We start from the raw sequence: 22,812 nt of genomic DNA on the forward strand, positions 1-22,812 counted from the left end.
AACCCTGGATTATGTTTCCTGTGAAGCGCTTGTTGTTTCCACTCTAATCAATGAGTGATGTATTGCATTTGAATTCCCTTGGCAGCCTCCATCACAGAAGGCCTATCAATAACACAAAAATTTATGAGTAGATCTACCCAAACTAAGTTAATACTAGAGATAAAGGTAAGGAAGAAATGTTGCCTTTATCTTGATCTGGGTAAAAGTTATCAACCCCATTAAGTCAGCCACAGTGAATGTGCCAAAAAAATGATGTCATCCACTCTTCACTATACCCCTTCAATCCTGTTCCCAATTACAAACTGATTCGAAGAATGTGAAATGGGGGGGGGAGGTGCCAAGGAAAAGAATCGCTAGGATCAAACAGTATCCCTGATTTTTTCCGAACGAAGGTAGATGTTTAGAGAGCGAATGTAGCAAGAGCTTTTGTGTAGCTGTTGTGTGTTCCGTGGAATCTAATCAATGCCTGATCTTTACAGGGTTGGTTTGCTGGGCGGAATTTGGCTATTTCCCAAGTCACAACAAAATATTTGCTCTGGGTCGATGATGACTTCATTTTTACTGCAAACACTAAGATCGAAAAGCTGGTGACCATTCTAGAGAAGACAACACTGGACTTGGTAAGAGGGCCACACCGATCTCGGTATTGCCCAGCAGGAAAGCTTTAATGTTTTTGCTGACTGTAAAATAAATCTGTTAGTGGCAATAGTGGAAACCCATGTTGCTGTCCATTCGGTAGCTTTCTGCTTTCAGAACAGTGTCAGTTACATGCCTGCAATTGCCCATAGTACTGAATGCCATCTAACTGGCATCTCCTGGTGGCATCTCCTTTCTTGCCAATCTGGGACCATCCTAATTTCTATGATCTAGCACCATGTATACCTGCTGCTCCATCAACTATTTAATTCTTTGAGGACGTGACAAAGTTGATTGATGAGGGAAAGGCTGTAGATGTCATATACATGGACTTCAGTAAGATGTTTGATAAGGTTCCCCATGGCAGGCTGATGGAGAAAGTGAAGTCACATGGGGTCCAGGGTGTGCTAGCTAGATGAATAAAGAAACTGGCTGGGCAACAGGAGACAGAGAGTGGTAGTGGAAGGGAGTTTTTCAAATTGGAGACCTGTGACCAGTGGTGTTCCACAGGGATCTGTGCTGGGAACAGTGTTGTTTGTGATATACGTAAATGATCTGGAGGAAGGTGTAGGTGGTCTGATCAGCAAGTTTGCAGATGACACTAAGATTGGTGGAGGAGCAGATAGTGAGGGAGACTGTCAGAGATTAGAGCAGAATATAGATAGACTGGAGAGTTGGGCAGATAAATGGCAGATGGAGTTCAATCCGGGCAAATGCAAGGTGATGCATTTTGGAAGATCAAATTCAAGGACGAATTATACAGTAAATGGAAAAGTCCTGGGGAAAATTGATGAACAGAGAGATCTGGGTGTTCAGGTCCATTGTACCCTGAAGGTGACAACACAGGTCAATAGGGTGGTCAAGAAGGCATATGGCATGCTTTCCTTCATTGGGCGGGGTATTGAGTACAAGAGTTGGCAGGTCATGTTGCAGTTGTATAGGACTTTGGTTCGGCCACATTTGGAGTACTGTGTACAGTTCTGGTCGCCACATTACCAAAAGGATGTGGATGCTTTGGAGAGGGTGCAGAGGAGGTTCACCGGGATGTTGCCTGGTATGGAGGGTGCTAGCTATGAAGAGAAGTTGAGTAGATCAGGATTATTTTCGTTGGAAAGACGGAGATTGAGGGGGGACCTGATTGAGGTCTACAAAATCATGAGGGGTATAGACAGGGTGGATAGCAAGAAGCTTTTTCCCCAGAGTGGGGGACTCAATTACTAGGGGTCATGAGTTCAAAGTGAGAGGAGGAAAGTTTAAGGGAGATATGTGTGGAAAGTTCTTTACACAGAGGGTGGTGGGTGCCTGGAACGCATTGCCAGCGGAGGTGGTAGACACAGACACGTTAGCGTCTTTTAAGATATATTTGGACAGGTACGTGGATAGGCAGGGAGCAAATGGACACAGACCGTTAGTAAATAGATGACAGGTTAGACAGAGGATCTTGATCGGCGCAGGCTTGGAGGGCCGAAGGGCCTGTTCCTGTGCTGTAGGTTTCTTTGTTTCTTAGTTTCAAACTAAAATCTTTCATTGAGAAAAGACCTGTTGTTTCAATTCATGAAATGGGTGAAATTATTGCAGAGAATGTGGTCAAAATACAAATTAGGCAAAAGAGGACGTAGTCACTGGAAGAATAATGATTTGTTTAACACTGCTTTGATCTGCAACCTACAGTCATTTCACAATAAGTAGCATATTCGTCACGCAAGTTCAGATATAGCCTTACCGATTTGGTCTTATTAAACCCCCTATGGGTTGGGGTGGGGGGTTGGGGTAGGTGGTGGTGTTCCTGAGGTGAGTCTACACACAGGTTCGCTTGCCTTTTACACAGCTTTCCTGACCCTTGCCAAATTCTCTTCCTTGCCAACTTCCTGCAGGTTAGCGTACCTTGGTTTCAATGTAGATGAGTGGCCCTGGTGTATGATCTTTATACTCGATGGGGATGATTTGAAGTCATGGACCAGGCTTTACTGAACCGGTTACAGGCTACACATAGACACCTTTATTCCTGCTGCATGCTGAAGGGTAGATTCAACAAGCTCTCAGCGAAGCGATAGAACTCAAAACTGCAGTGATCAATGACACTGAGACAGCATTTAGCTGATGTTCCAATCTGCTTTCTTTCTAAATGTGGCTCCCCACTGGAAGCATTCGATTTACCCTTAAGTATCTCTGAAGACCAAAAAAAGACAGAATCTTAAAAACAAGGTAGAAAGGAAACAAAGTTAAAAGTTAAACATTGCAGTAATTATAGTACAGTGACACCTTCTTAGTTTTCAGTAGAAAATAAAGAAATAAAGCTGAAAGTTCAAACATTACAGTCTTTCTTAAGTGCTTAGCCACAGTGGGACTGCACTTCAGGGAATCACCTCGAAACCAGAAGTCCACGTGAAGGCCATGCCAAGCTGAGAGACTGCCGTGTACTGCTGAAAAGCCTCCAATGCCAGGCTGAGGGATTGCCACCCCAGGCTGAGAGCCTGCCATGCTGGGCCACTGAGAGATCATCATGCCAGGCCTGGCTGGCACTCATCTAGGTCTCAGCTTCTTCTGTCCTCGTGCCTGTTTGAAACTCTCACTCTTGACCATGTGTCCCACCCTTCAAGCTCATTGCCAGGGTACCCTTCTGCGCTCAGTAAATTGTTACTCCAAGTCACTTGGAGTACCTCCTTCTTCAAATGGTTTGACCTATCTTGCTTCCCCAAACCTCCAAATAAACACCCTGACTCAGATTTCATTGTGAAACAAGACTTCACCACCTCGAAGATTTAGTTCACCAACCAGGTTGTCGCTCCAATTCTTCCCAATTTTATCTTGTACGTGGCAGTGATGAAACTGGAGCAGGCCTTTTAGATAACACGTAGCCCTAATCCCAGACACCAACCTCTTCTCATTCCCATTCCCCCCAGCCAGCTCACTAACCTACACTTGACCGTTTCTATGGTTTCTGCTTCGATCACTAATTCAGAGAGAATGCTGCACCCTCATGTTCCTGTGTAGAAATGTTTCTCTCACTCTCTTTTCTAAAGCTGTCATGTTTAATGACTCGGTGCCCTTATTCAAGAATCCCTGAATCGTTGTGCATAGTTCCACCCTTCTCAACTTGAACGCATCTGTCACTTCTCAGATACTTCTCTCTGTCCTGACAAAACAGCCTCGATTTCTCAAGTATTTGTATCCTCTTCAGAGCTGGCACTATCCGAATGGATCTGTGACCTTACCAGTTCTGAGGAAGGTTTGCCAGACTCGAAGCGTCAACTCTGGTTTCTCTTCACGGATGCTGCGTTTTAGCAGCACTTTCTGTTTTTGTTTCCACACCTAACCTTAATCAATGCCTCAACAATTGTCCTGTTGTGCAAAGCCCAGGACAGCATGCAGTGCTCCAGCTATGGTCTAAGTAAGGTTGATATGGATTCACCATTACATTTTGCCTTAGAAAGGATATTCTGTAACGCTTGGCTTTAAATTTCTAATTCAATTTTGTTTTGGTTCTTATCCACTTGGCGTGTTGTTTTTCAGTGTCTGACTGCCCCGAATCCCCCATCTGTTTTTCCCACGTCACCCAATTTCTTCCCATTCGATAATCATATCAATATTCCCCATTGCGTCCTTTGTCCCACAGAATTAGTTACCCTGTGATCAGGATGACCGTTGTTTTAAATGTATTCATATGTGGCATGTGGGTGCCACTGGTTAGGCCAGCATTTCTTGCCTGTCTCTTGTTGCTCTGGAGAAGGTGGTAGTGAGCTGCTGTCTTGAACCACTGCACAATGCCCTTAGGGAGGGGATTCCAGGATTGTGACCCACTAACAGTGAAGGAACGGTGATATATTTCCAAGTCAGGATGGTGAGTGGTTTGGAGGGGAACTTGCAAGGGGTGGTGTTCCCATGTATCTGCTGCCCTTGTCCTTCTGGATGGAAGTGGTTGTGGGTTTGGAAGGTGCTGCCTGAGGATCTTTGGTGAATTTCTGCAGTGCATCTTGTAGATGGTACACACTGCTGCTACTGAGTGTCGGTGGTGGGGGGAGTGGGATGTTTGTGGATATGGTGCCAATCAAGCGGGAGCTGCTTTGACCTGGATGGTGTTGATCTTCTTGAGTGTTGTTGGGGCTGCCCCCATCCAGGCAAGTGGGGAGTGTTCCATCACACTCCTGACGTGTAGATGGTGGACAGGCTTTGGGGAGTCAGGAGGTGAGTTATTCGCTGCAGGATTCCTAACCCCTGACCAGCTGTTGTAGCCACTGTGTTTATGTGGTGAGTCCAGTTGAGTTTCTGGTCAGTGGTAACCCCAGGGATGTTGATAGTGGGGGATTCAGTGATGGTAACACTATTGAATGTCAAGGGCTCTTGGTTACATTGTCCCTCATTGGTGATGGTCAGAGCCTGGTAATTGTGTGACATGAATGCTACTTGTCAGTTGACAGTATCTGAGGAGTTATGAATGGTGCTGAACATTGTGCAATCGTCAGCGAACATCCCCACTTCTGACTGGAAATATATTGAGCCTTATTGCAATCTGATTGATGTACATAGGGTAATGAAATGGCTCTGAAAACAGAACTCTATGAAATATTGGTATCCATTTCGAACTGTTCTAAGAAATTGTCCTTCATTCTTAACTCTCCATTTCGTCCGTTTTTTCAAGTTCATATGTCCAATTTCCTAATTGTTTACTTCATTCTGTATCTCTTCATCTTCATAGATCATAGAATCCCTACAGTGTGGAAACAGGCCCTTCGGCCCAACAAGTCCACACCAGCCCTCAGAGTATCCTACCCAGACCCATCTCCCTATAACCCACCTAATCTACACCTCCCTGAACACTACGGGCAATTTAGCATTTCCAATCCACCTAACCTGCACATCTTTGGGCTGTGGGAGGAAACCGGAGCAGTCGGAGGAAACCCACGCAGACACAGGGAGAATGTGCAAACTCCACACAGACAGTTGCCCGAGGGTATGGAGGGGCTGTCTTACGAGGAGAGGTTGAGTAGGTTGGGCCTGTACTCATTGGGGTTTAGAAGAATGAGCGATGACCTTATTGAAATGTAGACATCTCTTAGATGACTCCGTAGGGTAGATACAGAAAAGGTAATTTATTTACTCTTGTGGAGATTCTCTGAGCAGAGGGCATCATCTCAGAATAAGGGGGCACACAAATAAGGCAGATGAAGAGGGAAGTGAATCTGTGGAATTATTTACCATCGAGGGCTGTCAAGGCTGGGATAGACAGATTTTGAATCAGGGAATCAAGCATTACAGAGAAAAGGCAGGAGATTGGAATTGAGGATTCTCAGTTCAGCCACGATTTCATCAAATGGCAGAATTGAGTTGATGGGCTAAATGGCCCACTTCTGTTTCTAGGTCTTATAGAATCCCTACTGCCTGGGAGCAGGCCAATCAGCTCATCAAGTCCAGACTGACCCACTGAAGAGCACCCCACCCAGACCCAAACCGCTCCCCCCACCCTATCCCTGCATTCTCCCATGGCTATCCCACCTAACCTGCACATCCATGGACACTATGGGCAATTTAGCATGGCCAATACATACTAACCTGCACATCTTTGGACTGTGGGAGGAAACCGGAGCACCCGGAGGAAACCCACGCAGACACGGGGAGAATGTCCGTGTGGAGTTTGCACAGTTGCCTAAGGCTGGAATCAAACCCTATTACTTGGTGTTCAGAGGCAGCAGTGCTAACCACTGAGCCAGTGTGCCACCCATGGTCTTACAGACTCGTGGGAAATGCATGTGTTCCACATCACCGCATCTGTTACCTCCTCAAAGAATCTATTGCGTTTGTCAAACATGATCGGCCTTACAGAAATCCGTGTTGGCCACTTCTCAGTATTTTCTCGACACTGGTTTAATTCTTTTCTGAAGGAGGATATTGTATTGGCCATCTTCCAGTGCACACTAACCCTCTACAGACCCCAGAAAATCCATTTCCCTTGGCATCCTTGAATGTATTTCATCAGGCCTTGGGCTGGACAAACCCCTCTGTCATACTCTTCTTGTTTACCCTCATATCTCTGGTCAGGTTTTCATTCAATTTACAATTTATCTTGTAGCCAGTGACCTTCACTTTTGTAAACGCTGAACTATCACCCTGTTCAATGCATTCACCCACATTTACTTAATTGAATTTGCTCAAAGTGAGATCTTTTTCACTTGTAAGCTTGTGAATATGATGCTTGAGGAAGGACACCAACAATAATATGTTGCACGGATTTCCTTCCTTTTCAGATTGTTTATTCCCAACCTCAAACAATGGCTGGATCACAGCAATCTCCATCAATAAGCTTTGTGGCATTCTGACTCAACTCACCGATCTCAGTTGGGAGGTCAGCAGTGCCCCACAGGGCAGCGTTTTCTCAATATATGTTCAATTTTGAACCTTGTTCTGAATCTTTTCGTCAGTGCCAATGTCTCTCCTAGAGCTGATATTCCTTCCTTAGATGTAGTTTCTCACAATGTATGTCAGCTGCATCAAATTCAACTCAGTCATAAGGCCCACTATCTCAAACTCTTTGCAATCTTCCAAATTAAGCCCTGACTGTTCACTCTCTGCCTTTTGAACCCAAAATACATTATAGCCTCTCTGTGTCCTCCACCTTCCCCAGCCTGTTTCAAATACCAGATGTTCTCCACTCCCCTGTCCTCCACATGCTGCCTCCATTTAGTCACCAATCAATTTTGAGTGCCCATTGAGCTGTCAAATTATTGAATCCATGCCAGGGAGCCCTTTTGCCCATTGCCACAATTGGTGCCAGGCTCTGCCTTCTAAATCTGTTTCCAACTCTTCCATAACCTTGGCAGACTATCCCTTCAGGGTGGAAGCAGGCCCTTCAGCCCATCGAGTCCACACCAGCCCCCTGAAGAGCATCCCACCCTATCCCTGGGACCCCACATTCCCCATGGCTGATCCACCCAGCCTGCACATCCCTGGGCTCTATGGGGCAATTTGGCACGGCCAGTGGCCTAATCTTTGGACTGTGGGAGGAAACCGGAGCACCCGGACTCAGGGAAATTGTACAAACTCCTCACAGTCACCCCAAGGCTGGAATCGAACCCAGGTCTGTGGCGCTGTGAGGCGGCAGTGCTAACCACTGAGCCACCGTGGGCACAGTTCATTGGTTGCCAGCTGTATTGTGCCACCTGCAAACACGGGGGGTTCAATCAAAATAGCATCCAAATGAGGAACCACTGATATGTGATGGCACCGTGGTTTTGAACACGTCCTCTGTTTCGGAATTAGGGGGTCCCTTTCATTCCTCCATATACTGGTGTTAATGTTACGTCCTTTACAGCACTGAACTCACGCCTCTGGGTAAATCTATCATGGTACATGAGTTTTTAATCGTCATGATCCATTGTTCTTTCATGCTGGCCGGCTTCGGCCCATTGCGTTTACTGGGCCCCAGGGCTGATTGTGCAACTGCCCAGACTAGCGTTCTGCTCTTGTGTTCTGCTGTAGGTTGGAGGGGCGGTGCGAGAGAAAACAGGGTTTGCCACCACTTTCCGCCACCAAATCAGTGTGGAGCAGGGAGGACAGGAGGGCGACTGCTTGCACACCCGCATGGGCCACTACCATGTCCTGCAGGGCTTTCCGAACTGCGTGGTGACAGACGGCGTAGTCAATTTCTTCCTGGCCCGCACAGACAAGGTGCAACAGGTGGGCTTTGACCCTCGGCTGACTCGGGTAGCGCATTCAGGTGAGCAAGCGTCCTCCTTGGCACAGAGCAGTTCCCTCATTATGCTGTAATAGCGTTGTTTTCCAAACAATCAGATATTGACGAAGAAGGGGTTTTTTTGGTTAATTACTCATCATCCAATCGGGTTGGCAAGATTCTGCTCAGTTTCCAATTGGCTAACAACACAGGGCCCTGTGAGGCGGAAATGTTGGTTGACCAAAGATTAGGCCACTGTTGAAATACAGCGTTCAGTTCTGGTCTCCCTGCAATAGGAAGGATGTTGTTCAAGTTGAAAGGGTTCAGAAAAGATTTACAAGGATGTTGCTGGGGTTGGAGGGTTTGAGCTACAGGGAGATGCTGAATAGACTGCGGCTATTTTCCCTGGAGCATCAGAGAGTGAGGGGGTGACCATATAGAGGTTTATAAAATCATGAGGGGCACAGGTAGGGTGAATACTCCAAAACTAGAGGGGCATAGGTTTAAAGTGAGAGGGGAAAGATTTAAAAGGGACCCGAGGGGAAACTATTTCATACAGAGGGTGGTGCGTGTATGGAATGAGCTGCTGGAGGAAGTGGTGGAGGCTGGTACAGTTACAATATTTAAAAGGCACCTGGATGGGTACATGGATAGGAAGGGTTTAAGAGGGATATGGGCCAAATGCTGGCAAACGGGACTAGATTAATTTAGGATATCAGGTCGGCACAGATGGGTTAGACCGAAGGGTCATTGAGTCATAGAGTAATACAGCATGGAAACAGACCCTTTAGCCCAAACTGGTCCATGCTGACCATGCTGTCCACTCGGCGAGTTCCAATTGCCCACATTTGGTCCATATCCCTCACAACATTCCCCATCCATGTATCTATCTAAATGTTTTTTAAATGCTGCTATTGTACCTGCCTCAACCACTTTCTCCAGCAGCCCATTCCATATATGCACCACTCTCTGCGTGAAGAAGTTTCCCCTCAGGTCCTTCTTAAGTCTATCCTCTCTCACCTTAAACCTATGCCCTCCAGTTTTCAATTTCCAATCCCGGAGAAAAAGACTATGCTTTCATCTTACCTAAGGCCCTCATGATTTTATAAATCACAATAAGGTCACCCCTCATTCTCCTACATTCCAAGGTATAAATTCCTATTCTAGCCAACCTCTCCCTATAACACAGGCCAACTAGTCCTGGCAACATCCTTGTAAATCTTCTTTGCACACTTTCCAGGATAACTATGTCTTTCCTGTAACTGGGTGACCAAAACTGTACATAACACTCCAACTGCGGCCTCACCAATGATTTATACACCTGTAACATAATGTCCCACCTCCTATACTCAATGCCTCGACCGATGAAGGCCAGCATGCTAAATACCTTCTTCACCATCCTGTTCACCTGTGACGCTGCTTTCAGTGAACTATACTTGTACTCATAGGCCCCTCTGTTCCATAGCACTCCTCAGGACCTTACCATTAACTGTATAAGTCTGACCTTGGTTTGACTTTCCAAAGTGCAACACCTCACACTTATCTGTAATGAATTGCATTTGCCAATCCTCAGCCCACTTTCCCGTCTGATCAGGATCCCTCTGTAATTTTTGATAAGTTTCCTCGCTATCAATCCTACCTCCTAATTTTGTACCATCTGCAAACCTACTAATCATGCCCTGTACGTTCACATCTGGATAATTTATATAAATAACAAATAACAAAGGCCCCAGCACCGACCCCTGTGGCACACCAATAGTCAGACTTCCAGTCCAAGAAACAATCTTTAACCCATCACCCTTCTGCTTCCTACTATCGAGCCAATTTTGAATCCAGTTAGCTCAATCTCCCTGGATCCCATGTGACCTAACCTTCATGACTAGCCTGCCACGTGGGACCTTGTCAGAGGCCTTCCTAAAGCCCTTATAGACAACATCTACTGCCCAACCCTCACCCGTCCTCTTGGTTATCTCTTCGAAAAACTCTAAAAGATTTCTCAGACATGACTTCCCGTGTGCAAATCAATGTCAGGGATAGTCAGCACGGACCTATTTCCATGCTGTACAACTCTGCAACTCTAAGTCATGTAATGAAGCCCCCACTTACCAGCATGACGTTCGGTCATGGAGAGTGTAAGGTGACATCAGTTACCAACCTATTCACCCATTGTGGCTGTCCCTGGCAACTGACATTCACTTCCTAATCAAACTCCCACCCTTGTTCACCCATAGCCTCTCACATTTCGAGCTCAGTTTCCTCCTCCACACCTATAGTTCTCTGAAATCTTGGCATCACTCCACTTCTGGCATCTTGAGTGCCCCCAGTGGTCACCATTGATGGCTTCAACTGCTGAGGTCCCAAACTCTGGGATTCACTCCCTAAACCTCTGCCTCCTTTAAGATACCCCTTAATACTTTTGTCTTAAACCAGCATTTTGGTCACCTGTCCTACAATTTATTTTAATCAATCTGTCTGGACATGTTATGATGCACCTCTGAGACAGAGGAAGCGGGAAAGGCAGCCACTGGCATTAACTATTAGCTGCCTGTTAAAGATCCCAGCGGGTTCATTGTACCCTGTGTCCCGGTCACCATTTATCTCTGAAGTAACACTGAAAGCACCCAATCCCTGTGTTACTTGTGAGGGTTTTGTAAGCACTGGTCAGCTGCTGCATTTCCTCAGCGCAGTTCACAAGTGCCCTGTTACCTTGGGGGCGGGGAGGGGGGGGATGGTGGTGAGGGCCGAGTGGCATTATCGCTTTTAATCCAGAGACCCAAGTAATGTTCTGGGAACCCGGGTTCAAATCTGACCAGGGCAGATGGTGGAATTTCAATTCAATAACGAAATCTGGAATTAAGAGTCTGTTGATGACCATGAATCCGTTGTTGGAAAACCCCATCTGGTTCACTGATGCCCTTTAGGGAAGGAAACTGCTGCCCTTGCCCGGTCTGACCTCCATGTAACATGAGGCCCGCAGCAGTGTGGTTGTCTCATTACCGCTCTCTGGGCAATTATGATGGGCAATTTATGCTGATCCTGCCAGCACCACCCTCATCCCATGAATGATTATTAAAATAAACACACGCACCTTCGAGCAGGGGATTATTAGAGCATGATCAGAATTGGATAACATAGCCACTTCCCTTCACACCCCACCCTGCCCCCTCCCTTTATGGGGATAGCCTTCCCATCAACATCTCTTAAAGGAGAGTGCCAATTCAAATCGGTGTGGCACTGTTGACGATTCGCTGTGGCACTGTTGACGATTCGCTGTGGCACTTTTGACGATTCGGTGTGGCAATGTTGACGAATCGGTGTGGCACTGTTAATGATACGGTGTGGCAATGTTGACGATTTGGTGTGGCAATGTTAATGATTCGGTGTGGCAATGTTGACAATTCGGTGTGGCAATGTTGACGATTCAATGTGGCATTGTTGATGAATCGGTGTGGCACTGTTGATGATTCGGTGTGGCAATGTTGACAAATCGGATTGGCAATGTTGAGGATTCGGTGTGGCAATGTTGACGATTCAATGTGGCAATGTTAATGATACGGTGTGGCAATGTTAATGATTCGGTGTGGCAATGTTGACAATTCGGTGTGGCACTGTTGACGAATCGGTGTGGCACTGTTGATGATTCGTTGCGGCAATGTTGACAAATCGGATTGGCACTGTTGAGGATTCGGTGTGGCGATGTTGACGATTCGGTGTGGCACTGTTGACAATTCGGTGTGGCAATGTTGAGGATTCAGTGTGGCGATGTTGACGATTCGGTGTGGCACTGTTAATGATTCAGTGTGGCACTGTTGACGATTCGGCGTGGCACTGTTGACGATTCGGCGTGGCACTGTTGACGATTTGGTTTGGCACTGTTGACGATTCGGCGTGGCACTGTTGACGATTGGTTTGGCACTGTTAATGATTCGGTTTGGCACTGTTAATGATTCGGTTTGGCACTGTTGACGAATCGGTGTGGCAATGTTAATGATTCAGTGTGGCAATGTTGACAATTTGGTGTGGCAATGTTCATGATTCGGTGTGGCAATGTTGACAAGTCAGTGTGGCAATGTTGAGGTCGGTGTGGCGATCTTGACGATTCGGTGTGGCACTGTTGACAATTCGGTTTGGCACTGTTGACAATTCGGTGTGGCAATGTTAATGATTCAGTGTGGCAATGTTAATGATTCAGTGTGGCACTGTTGACGATTCGATGTGGCACTGTTGACGATTCGGTTTGGCACTGTTGACGAATCGGTGTGGCAATGTTAATGATTCAGTGTGGCAATGTTGACAAATCAGTGTGGCGATGTTGAGGATTCGGTGTGGTGATGTTGACGATTCGGTGTGGCACTGTTGACAATTTGGTTTGGCACTGTTGACAATTTGGTGTGGCACTGTTAATGATTCGGTGTGGCAATGTTAATGATTCAGTGTGGCACTGTTGACAAATCAGTGTGGCGATGTTGGAGATTCGGTGTGGCAATGTTAATCATTCGGTGTGGCACTGTTGACAATTCATTGTGGCACTGTTGGTGATTCGGTGTGGCGATGTTGAAAATTCGGTGTGGCTCTGTTGGTGATTCGGTGTGGCGATGTTGGCGATTCGGTGTGGCACCATTATATTGTTCCTATGTTCCAACACAAGTTAACCCATTGTAGCAATGGTGTATGCTAAATCGCGTTAATGGCTGTACCTTGTGTTTTCTTTTGGCAGAGTTTTTTATCGATGGACTGGGCATTCTCCATGTTGGCTCTTGCGATGATGTCACTGTGGACCATGCCACCAAGATCAAACTGCCCTGGAGCAGTGTTGATGAAAGTGAGAAAACCTACAAAGAATTCCGGTACCCCAAGTCATCCGAGGCAAACATCCAGCTGAAACACAGGCTGTTTTACTTGAAAAACAGATTTAAATGTATGGTAAAGGACTAAAGGAGCTGGCAACAAGGGAGAAAAGAAAAAAACTTCAAAACAAATCTTTAATGACATGCCCAAAGCAGAGAGAGATGGGAACTCATCACAAATTGAACACAACATATTAATGTGTAGGATTAGGGCCTGAATTTCACATAACAGTAGGAACTGCTACTCATTCCATCATGTCATTGGAGAACTCTCAGACTAGCTGGGTGTTTAGAATGTAAAATGATTTATCTATGAAGGCTGCTAAAAGGAAAATGCAATTCCAGAACAGACAACTGAGAAATCTCCCTTAAATGGCTGAATTGTAAAAGTGTTTGCGTCCCAAGTACCTTTCTGACTTTCAAGACTGAGAATTGCCTGTGAAGAGTAATTTTCTGCAATCACTCTGTTACCTCAAACAAGACCCTACCTGTACCCAATACAGCTGCAGTATGAGTCTGCCTCCCTTTTTGAAATGCAACCACAGAGCTGGTTCGAATAATCCTGATGCAGCTACAGTTGATTAATGATCTCATTGTCCTTTCATCTGATTCAGTGTCTCGCTGATTAATACCAATTGGTCCTGTAATCAAAGGTTCAAAATCCTGTAATAACTGGCTAAAGTACTGAGTCAAAAAACAAACTGTTGCCTCCCTCAGATTAATCTCCCCAAAGGCAGATGATCTCAAAGCTTGGGTGTATTTTGAAAGGCATGACTTGGTTTGCTGCACCAACCCCCTCCTTCCCAACCCCCGACACCCCATTGCAAAATTGGTTCCTCTTGAGACAGGACTGTGTGGGTGCCTATTAGTTGCTTAACACAACCTTGGACTCTAATTGCACATCCCGCTTTGAAAAATATGAGTCAGCCACCGGGCCCTTTGTAGTGTGTAAGGAGGCCCTGTTGCAGTTTGAATTGAACGCCTGATGCATCTTCTTCAAGGCCAGTTGACGGGGTACAGCTGGCATTTTTGACATTGGAACAAACGCTCGCCCGCCTGGCCCAGCGCCACACACCCTTGGTGGGCTTGTTCACCCATGTTTGATGTTTGAATTCAGTTTCCTAAGCATTATACCTTGCCTCCAATATATGTCAAGACAGCTCCATCTTTAATCTTCAGTTGAGGAAGGAAGTTTCAGTCTTTTCCTTTCAGCCTTTCGCTAGTTTGTTGTGACATTTATTCCCCTCTTCCAGCTCCTCCACGTGGGGCATGGGATAGGGTGGAGATAGCTTCAGGAGTTTCCAAAGTGGACACAAAACATGAGCTCAGTTTCTCTTGCTGCAGAGCCAGCCTGCTGTCCTGAGCCAAGTCCCTCTAGCACCTTCTGTTTTGATTTCACATTACAGTTGGGACCATGCGACAACAACAGCCTGCATTTATGCAGCGCCTCTGTGAGTGTCCTGAGGAGCTTCACAGGAGTGCTATTAGGAAACCAAGCCATGTAAGTGTACAGCGGGGGAGAGGCTTGGTTAAAGAAAGGGGGCTGGACGGAGGAGAGAGAGAGGGGTTTGTTTGGAATCCTAGCGCTTAGGGCCTAAGCAACTGAAGGCATGACCACCAGTGGTGGGACCATTTCAATGAGGCGTCCTCAAGAAGCCAGAATTAAAAGAGGGGATTGTGGAGCTGGTGAAGGTGCCCACATTAGGTCATGGCGGGGTTTGCAAATCTGGATTAAAGCTACATTTTGCAGGCTCCTATATTGTCAGTGTTGTGGGTTATTCTCCTGACATAAATCACAGGAGGACCGAAGGATGCAGGTTAACTTTGTGTTTAATTTAAACAGTCTTAGTCTCAGACTTGCTAAACAGAATTTTGTCTACTAAGCTATCCTGGCTCTGTCCCATGACTGTGTGGCACAGCTGTCCAATTTCAGTCCCGCACCTCTCTTATATGTACAGAAAATCATCAAGGTTTATAGACATGTATTGTTTACTGTTCATTCTTGTCAAACAAACAGAAATCTTCTGTTCTAGGCCTTGAGATGCTCAAGGCTAATGCTTGCAGAAATGTGCCTTACAGTACTTATAAAGTCACACCATACTCTTCTAATGTCTTTTTAGAAAACCCTGTTTAATTCACCTGGTTTGGCCTTTGGCCATGTCCGAGGTGGTCACTTTTAGTGACAGTGAAGTTTCCCAATATGCTCCATCTGACCTAGTGAGCCTTCAGTTTAGGCCCTTTGTCCACTGGAGAAACTCAGCGGGTCTGGCAGCATCTGTGAAGAGAGAAACAGAATTAATGTTTCAAGTCCATTATGAAGTTTTTTTCAGAACTACATTCTGAACCTCACTCTGAAGATGAGTCATATCAAACTTGAAATGTTTACTCTGTTTCCACTCTCCAAAGATGCTGCCAGACCTGTTGAGTTTCTCCTGCATTCTCTGTGTGTTTGTTTCTATATTCTGATCTCCTAAACCAAGGTCACCTTGAACTACTGTACCAGTGCCAGCCTTGATCATCAGTGCTACCCCTCCACCTCTACGTAGCTTTCTATTCATCTTGAATGTCATGTACCCCTCATTATTCAGAACCCAATCAATGTCCCCTTAACACCATGTCTCTGTAATGACTATCAGATCATGTTTATTTCAATGTGTGCTATCAGTCCTTTGTTTTGTAATCAATGCTTTTCACATTCAGGTGCGGAGCCTCCAGTCTTGCTTTTATGTAACATCGAGTCCAGAATTGTTGGTTTGTTTTCCTCTCTGTTCTGTCTTTCCATTGTTTGACCTTCCTTTCCCATATTACTGTTTTTTTTCTCTTACCTTGCCTGCGCTCTTTGATGTACCACATGATCTACTTTCAAGCCCTCTCTAATTTCCTGACTTTGCAGACAAGAATGTTAAACGCGAGGCAGTGACCATATCCAACAAGGCAGGATCCAAACCTCTGCTTTGATATTCAATGGCATTTACCATCACTGCATCCTCCATCATTGACCTCCTTTGACTTACCATTAGCCAGAAACAAAACTGGACTAACCTTATGAAGACACTGGCTACAAGAGATGGCCAGAGGTTGGGTATCCTACAGCAAGTAACTCACCTCCTGATTCCCCAAAGCCTGCCCACCATCTACAAGGCACAAGTCAGGAGTGTGATGGAACACTCCCCACTTGCCTGGATGGGGGCAGCTCCAACAACACTCAAGAAGCTTGGCACCATCCAGGTCAAAGCAGCTCCCGCTTGATTGGCACCACATCCACAAACATCCCACTCCCTCCACCACCGACACTCAGTAGCAGCAGTGTGTACCATCTACAAGATTGCAGAAATTCACCAAAGATCCTTCAACAACAGCTTCCAGACGTTTGCCCTCTATCACATAGAAAGACTGAGGCAACAAGAGTTTGGGAATGCCACCATCTGTGATCTGATTTGGAAACATATGGCAATTCCTTCAGTGACGCTGGATCGAAATCCTGGAATTCCCTCCCTAAGGCCATTGTGGGTCTACATACAGCACATGGACTGCAGCGGTTCAAGAAGGCAGCTCACCCCCACCTTCTCAAGGGGCAACTAGGGACTGGCAATAAATGCTGGTAAAATGCCTGCATGCGATGAACATGTATTCTTTTAAAAGCCTATTTCCTAGTGGCTGTGAGCTGGAAAAAGAAACCTAGCAATCACATTCAAAAAGGGTGCAGGGATGGCTGGTGCTAGAAACACAAAGATTGCAGTTTGAGATGTGTTTGTGTTTGTGTCATTCAGCAGAGTCATGAATAGCCTATTACAGAGCAGATTAGGTGGATTGGCCATGCTAAATTGCCTGTAGTGTTCAGGGAATTGTAGAATAGGTGGATGGGTCTGGGTGGGATGCTCTGAGAGCCAGTGTGGACTTGTTGGGCCATAGGCCCTGTTTCCACACTGTAGGGATTCTATGAATTCTAACTCAGCAAGCCCCAATGAGCTTGCTTTGCTTCTGATTAAAGTGTTACCATTTTTACCCTTACTGCATTTAATTTAATGGCCGGTTGCTGAACAGCCTACACTTATGTTGGGTGGGTTCTTGTGGTGCAGTGATAATGTCCCTACCTCTGGGCTAGGAGACCAGGGTTTAAGTCCCTTCTACCCCAAGGTGTGTTATAAGAAGTTAGTTTTTTAAATAAAAGTCTATACAGTAAATCTGCATAGTTGGGAGTAGGAGAAAGGGACATTCATAGATCAGGATCAAATGAGGATCTGGAAGGCATGGTTGGTAAGTTTGTGGATGGCATAGTGGACAGTGAAGAAGGTTATCTAGGATTACAAAGTGATCCTGATCAGTTGGGACAATGGGTTGAAGAGTGACAGATGGAATTTAATTTGGATAAATGCACAGTATTGCATTTTGGTAAAACAGTTAAGGGCAGGACGTACACATTTAAAAATAGGGCCTTGGGTACTCTGGTGGAAGGGAGAGACTTAGGGGTTCAGGGACATAATTCTTTGAAATTTGTGTCTCATGTAGACAGGGGGGTTAAGAAGGCTTTAGGCAGTTTGTCTTCACTGCTCACACCTCTGAGTATGGGAGTTGGGACGTTCTGTTGCAGTTGTACAGGACATTGGTCAGGCCTCTTCTGGGGCACTGTGTGCACTTCTGGTCTCCCTGTTATAGGAAGGACATTATTAAGCTGGAGAGGGTTCAGAAGAGATTTACCAGGATATTACCGGGAATGGAGGGTTTGAATTATAAGGAGAGGCTGGATAGGCTGGGACTTTTTTTACTGGAGTATAGGAGGTTGAGAGGTGACCTTACAGAGGTTTATAACATCATTGGGGGGTATAGATAGGGTGAATGGCCGCTGTCTTTACCCTTGGATGGGGGAATTTCAAGACTATTTTTAAGGTGAGAGGTTTTAAAAAAGACACAAGAGACTTTTTTTTATACAGAGAATGGTTCATGTTTGTGGAATGAAGTTCCTGAGGAAGTGGTGGATGTGGGTACAGTTACAGGGTTTAAAAAATATTTCGATAAGTACATGAATAGGAAAGGCTTGGACGAATATGGGCCAGGAGCAGGCACGTGGGACTGGTTTAGTTTGGGATCATGGTCAGCATGGACTGGTTGGACCGAAGGGTCTCTTTCCATGCTGTGTGACTCTATAAGTGAGCAAGCAAATCTGTGACAGTTCAAGCTCATTAAGGATGAAGCTGAATAGTTTCAAAATGGTGGGAAAGGAATGTAAAATGCTCAGAGGCAGTGGCACAGTGGTCCGGTCACTGGTCTAGGAACCCAGAGCCCTGGGCTAGTGTTCTCTCTGAATACCGCCATTGCATATTGTGGGATTTGAAGTCAATAAAAATCCAGACTAAAACCCCATTGGTGAATGTTATTTTGGGAAAAAAGAAACCTGGGTTCACCAATGGACTGTAAAGATGAAAATCTGCCAACCTTCCATAGTCTGACCTCCATGTGACTCCAAGATGTGCAGCAAGAAATAGGAGTGGAAGTAGGCTATCAGCCCATTGCTGTGTCATTCAATGTGGTCATGGTTGATCTAATCATCCCCAACTCCATTTTCCTGCCTTTTCCCAATAATCCTTGATTCCCTTCCTGTTTGTCTCAGCCTTGAATGTACTGAACGACCCAGCCTCGACAGCCCTCTGTGGTAAAGAATTCCACAGATTCACCTCCCTCTGAGAGAAGATATTCCTCCCCATCTCTGTGTTCAATGGGCGACCCCTTATTCTGAGATACTTAACATACTCCTAATATACTTAATGACCAAAGTCATTACAAAGTCCCCACAAAGGGAACTCTGAACTGCCCATTGGGCAATTAGGGATAGATGATAAATGTCAGCCAAGCCACCAATGCCCACATGAAAAGAATTTTTAAAAATGGGGACTATAGAGGGATGAGGACAGTTAGGTGTCTGCATGTGTGCCCAAAGTATTCGTGGACATGTATAAAGAATAATTTCAAAAGTCAGCAGATTGTTGATCTTTATCTTTAAGTGGGCTGGAATACCAAGGGTTGAAAGCAAGACTTCAGTTTTGTAGTTCCTTGGTCTGACCCCCATCCGGAGTAACTGTGTTTAGCTCTTTGTCCCACACCTCAGGATTGTTAGATTGGCCTTCAGTGTAGATTCATCAGAATAATGCCAAGATTTAAAGGGTTCAATTGTGGGACAACACCCCCCCCCCCCCCACCGTGCAGTCACATGTATTGGCTTGACTTTGGTTGTGTTTGGAAGCTCTAGGCTTATCTGATTGATGTGTTTAAGATGTTTTAAGGAATGTATTGAGTATATATCAAAAAGCTAATACCTCTGGTGGGAGTGTACAGGAAAAGAGCCCATTAATCCCAACATTAGAGTGAGACTGTCCAGTAGTGAAATCAGAAAGTGTGTGGATTAAGGAATTTAAATTGTCAAAATGGAGATTAATCCTGTTTTCTGCTTAAGTAAAGATTTAGAGGGAGCGTGGGCCAAAGGTAGCTAAGTGGGCTTGAGGTGAACATCACCTAGGACCTAATTGAACAGCAGAGTGTTATAGAGGGCTTGAATAGCCTCATCTGGGTCAACTGAGGCTTGTTTTATTTTTAACCCATTCACAGGAATGTGGGTGTCACTGTCTACGTCCAGTATGTATTGTCCATCCCTAATTACCCAGAGGGCAGTTAAGATTCAACCACATTGCTGTGGGTCTGGAATCACATGTAGGCCAGACCAGGTAAGGATAGTAGTTTCTTTCCCTAAAGGGCAAAGCCAGAAGTCACATGACACCAGGTTATAGTCAACAGGTTTATTTGAAATCGCAAGCTTTCGAAGCACTGCCCCTTTGTCAGGTGAAGCGAATTCTGACTTGTCCACCCTGGTTCAACACCGGCACATCCACATCATTGCAAAGGGCATTGGTGAACCAGATGGGTTTTCCTGACAAATGATAACTGTTTCATTGTCATCATTAGACTCTTAAATCCAGATTTTGTTTTCACATTGAATCTATCACCTCCCCCAATGAAAAGACAAGCAGTTTTGACTCTGTGTTGTATGTTCACGTCTCTGTTGACTCTCCAGTGCAGTACCGAGGAAGTATCACACTGTAGCAGGGGCCATCTTTTGGATGAGACATTGAATTGCTAACGCTGGAGCCTGAGATAGGAAGTTGTGGAGCTGGGTGAACACAGCAGGCCCAGCAGCACCAAAGGAGCAGGAAGGCTGATGCTGCCTGGCCTGCTGTGTTCATCCAGCTGCAGACATTGAACTGAGTTCTTTTTGGCCCCCTCAAGTGGAAACACAGCAGCATTAGCTTGAAAAAGGAGAGGGGAGTTCTTGCTAGTTCTGGTCAATGTTTATCCCTCAGCCAGTATCACTAAAAATAGACTATCTGATCACTGTTTGTACCACATTACTTTCTGTAAACTGCCATGTTTCCTAGAGTCAGTGTGGCACGCAAGGAAGCCATTCAGTCAGTTGAATCCATGCTAACTTTGTTGGGAAGGCCAGTCAATCCCACTTCCCCATTCTATCTTGGTGATTTGTTTCCCTCAGATGCCCATCCAGTTTCCTACTGAAATCACTTATCATCTCTGCCCTTGTGGGTCTAGGTCATTCTAAGTTGCTGTGGAAAATGTTCTTCTCGTTCCTCTCGAAAGGTTCCATGTAACTTCTCTACTTTTGAACTCAGCGCCTCTTTTTGAAAAACGCAAGATCCCATACATTTTGCTGATTGTTCAATCGATATATCCTGGCACGTTGATGCACCAGTGCCCTCCGTCCACCAACCAGGTCCCTCTGTTCTTGTGTTCCCCCTCATCTTTCTTGCCAATGTCTCTGTCTCTTTCCATCACCTCACACTTCTCTGTGTTAAACTCCATCTGTCACTTGCCTGTCTATTGTACTAGTCAGGCAAAATCCTAATTGATATCATACACGTTTCTCACATCATCAAATTTGATAGCATTAGCAAATTTTGAAATATTGATTTCTTTCAATATATGCCATGTATACATACTTGTCAAAAAGTAGTGTTCCCAGCACATACCCTTGGAACCCCACAGTCTGTCATTTTCTAGCCTGGAAAACATTTACGAGGGGTGCTTGGTGGCACAGTGGTTAGCACCACTGCCTCAGAGCGCCAGGGACCTGGGGTCAGTTCCATCCTCGGGTGTCTGGCTGTGTGGAGTTTGCACATTCTCTGTGTGACTGTGCTCTGCTTTCCTCCCACAGTCCAAAACTGTGCAGGTTAGGGTGGGCTGGCTGTGCTAAATTGTCCAATAGTGCCCAGGGATGTGCAGGTTAGGGTGGGCTGGCTGTGCTAAATTGTCCAATAGTGCCCAGGGATGTGCAGGTTAGGGTGGGATTGGCTGTGCTAAATTGTCCAATAGTGTCCAGGGATGTGCAGGTTAGGGTGGATTGGCCGTGCTAAATTGTCCAATAGTGCCCAGGGATGTGCAGGTTAGGGTGGGATTGGCTGTGCTAAATTGTCCAATAGTGCCCAGGGATGTGCAGGTTAGGGTGGATTGGCCGTGCTAAATTGTCCAATAGTGCCCAGGGATGTGCAGGTTAGGGTGGGCTGGCTGTGCTAAATTGTCCCTTAGTGCCCAGGGATGTGCAGGTTAGGGTGGATTGGCCGTGCTAAATTGTCCAATAGTGCCCAGGGATGTGCAGGTTAGGGTGGATTGGCCGTGCTAAATTGTCCAATAGTGCCCAGGGATGTGCAGGTTAGGGTGGGCTGGCTGTGCTAAATTGTCCCTTAGTGCCCAGGGATGTGCAGGTTAGGGTGGATTGGCCGTGCTAAATTGTCCCGTAGTGCCCATGGATGTGCAGGTTAGGGTGCATAGGCCGTGCGAAATTGTCCCATAGTACCCAGGGATGTGCAGGTTAGGGTGGGATTGGCCGTGTTAAATTGTCCCGTAGTGCCCAGGGATATGGATTAGGGTGGGCTTGGCCGTGCTAAATTGTCCCTTAGTGCCCAGAGATGTGTGGGTTAGGGTGGATTGATCATGGGAAATTGTCCCATAGTGCCCAGGGATGTGCGGGTTAGGGTGGGATTGGCCGTGCTAAATTGTCCCGTAGTGCCCAGGGATATGGATTAGGGTGGGATTGGCCGTGCTAAATTGTCCCTTAGTGCCCAGGGATGTGTGGGTTAGGGTGGATTGGCCGTGGGAAATTGTCCCATAGTGCCCAGGGATGTGCAGGTTAGGGTGGGATTGGCCGTGCTAAATTGTCCCATAGTGCCCAGGGATGTGCAGGTTAGGGTGGGATTGGCCGTGGGAAATTGTCCCATAGTGCTCAGGGATAACAAAGAACAAAGAAACTTACAGCATAGGAACAGGCCCTTCAGCCCTCCAAGCCTGCGCCGATCAAGATCGTCTGTCTAACCTGTCATCTGTTTTCTAACGGTCTGTGTCCATTTGCTCCCTGCCTGTCCCTGTATCTGTCCAAATATATCTTAAAAGACACTAACGTGTCTGTGTCTACCACCTCCGCTGGCACTGCGTTCCAGGCGCCCATCACCCTCTGTGTAAAGAACTTTCCACGCATATCTCCCTTAAACTTTCTTCCTCTCACTTTGAACTCATGACCCCTAGTAATTGAGTCCCCCACTCTGGGAAAAAGCTTTTTGCTATCCACCCTGTCTATACCCCTCATGATTTTGTAGACCTCAATCAGGT

General features: G+C 46.0%; 1 protein-coding gene across 6 annotated transcripts in view; it reads left to right on the top strand.

Moving 5' to 3' along the window:
- The window catches only part of b4galnt1b (beta-1,4-N-acetyl-galactosaminyl transferase 1b), a 104,704-nt gene extending 88,856 nt beyond the window's left edge, over positions 1–15,848 (top strand). For 5 of the 6 annotated variants that reach the window (XM_059643339.1, XM_059643338.1, XM_059643341.1 and 2 more), the window contains 3 exons: positions 480–620; positions 8,110–8,347; positions 13,020–15,848. In XM_059643339.1, coding sequence (XP_059499322.1) covers positions 480–620; positions 8,110–8,347; positions 13,020–13,237 — 597 coding nt within the window. In that variant the 3' untranslated portion in view covers positions 13,238–15,848. The remainder of the gene's footprint in view (positions 1–479; positions 621–8,109; positions 8,348–13,019) is intronic. The other variant, XM_059643342.1, reaches the window with a different exon arrangement.
- Positions 15,849–22,812: the final 6,964 nt, after the last annotated feature.

Source organism: Stegostoma tigrinum, chromosome X, assembly GCF_030684315.1.
Source record: "Stegostoma tigrinum isolate sSteTig4 chromosome X, sSteTig4.hap1, whole genome shotgun sequence".
Taxonomy (NCBI): Eukaryota; Metazoa; Chordata; class Chondrichthyes; order Orectolobiformes; family Stegostomatidae; genus Stegostoma; species Stegostoma tigrinum.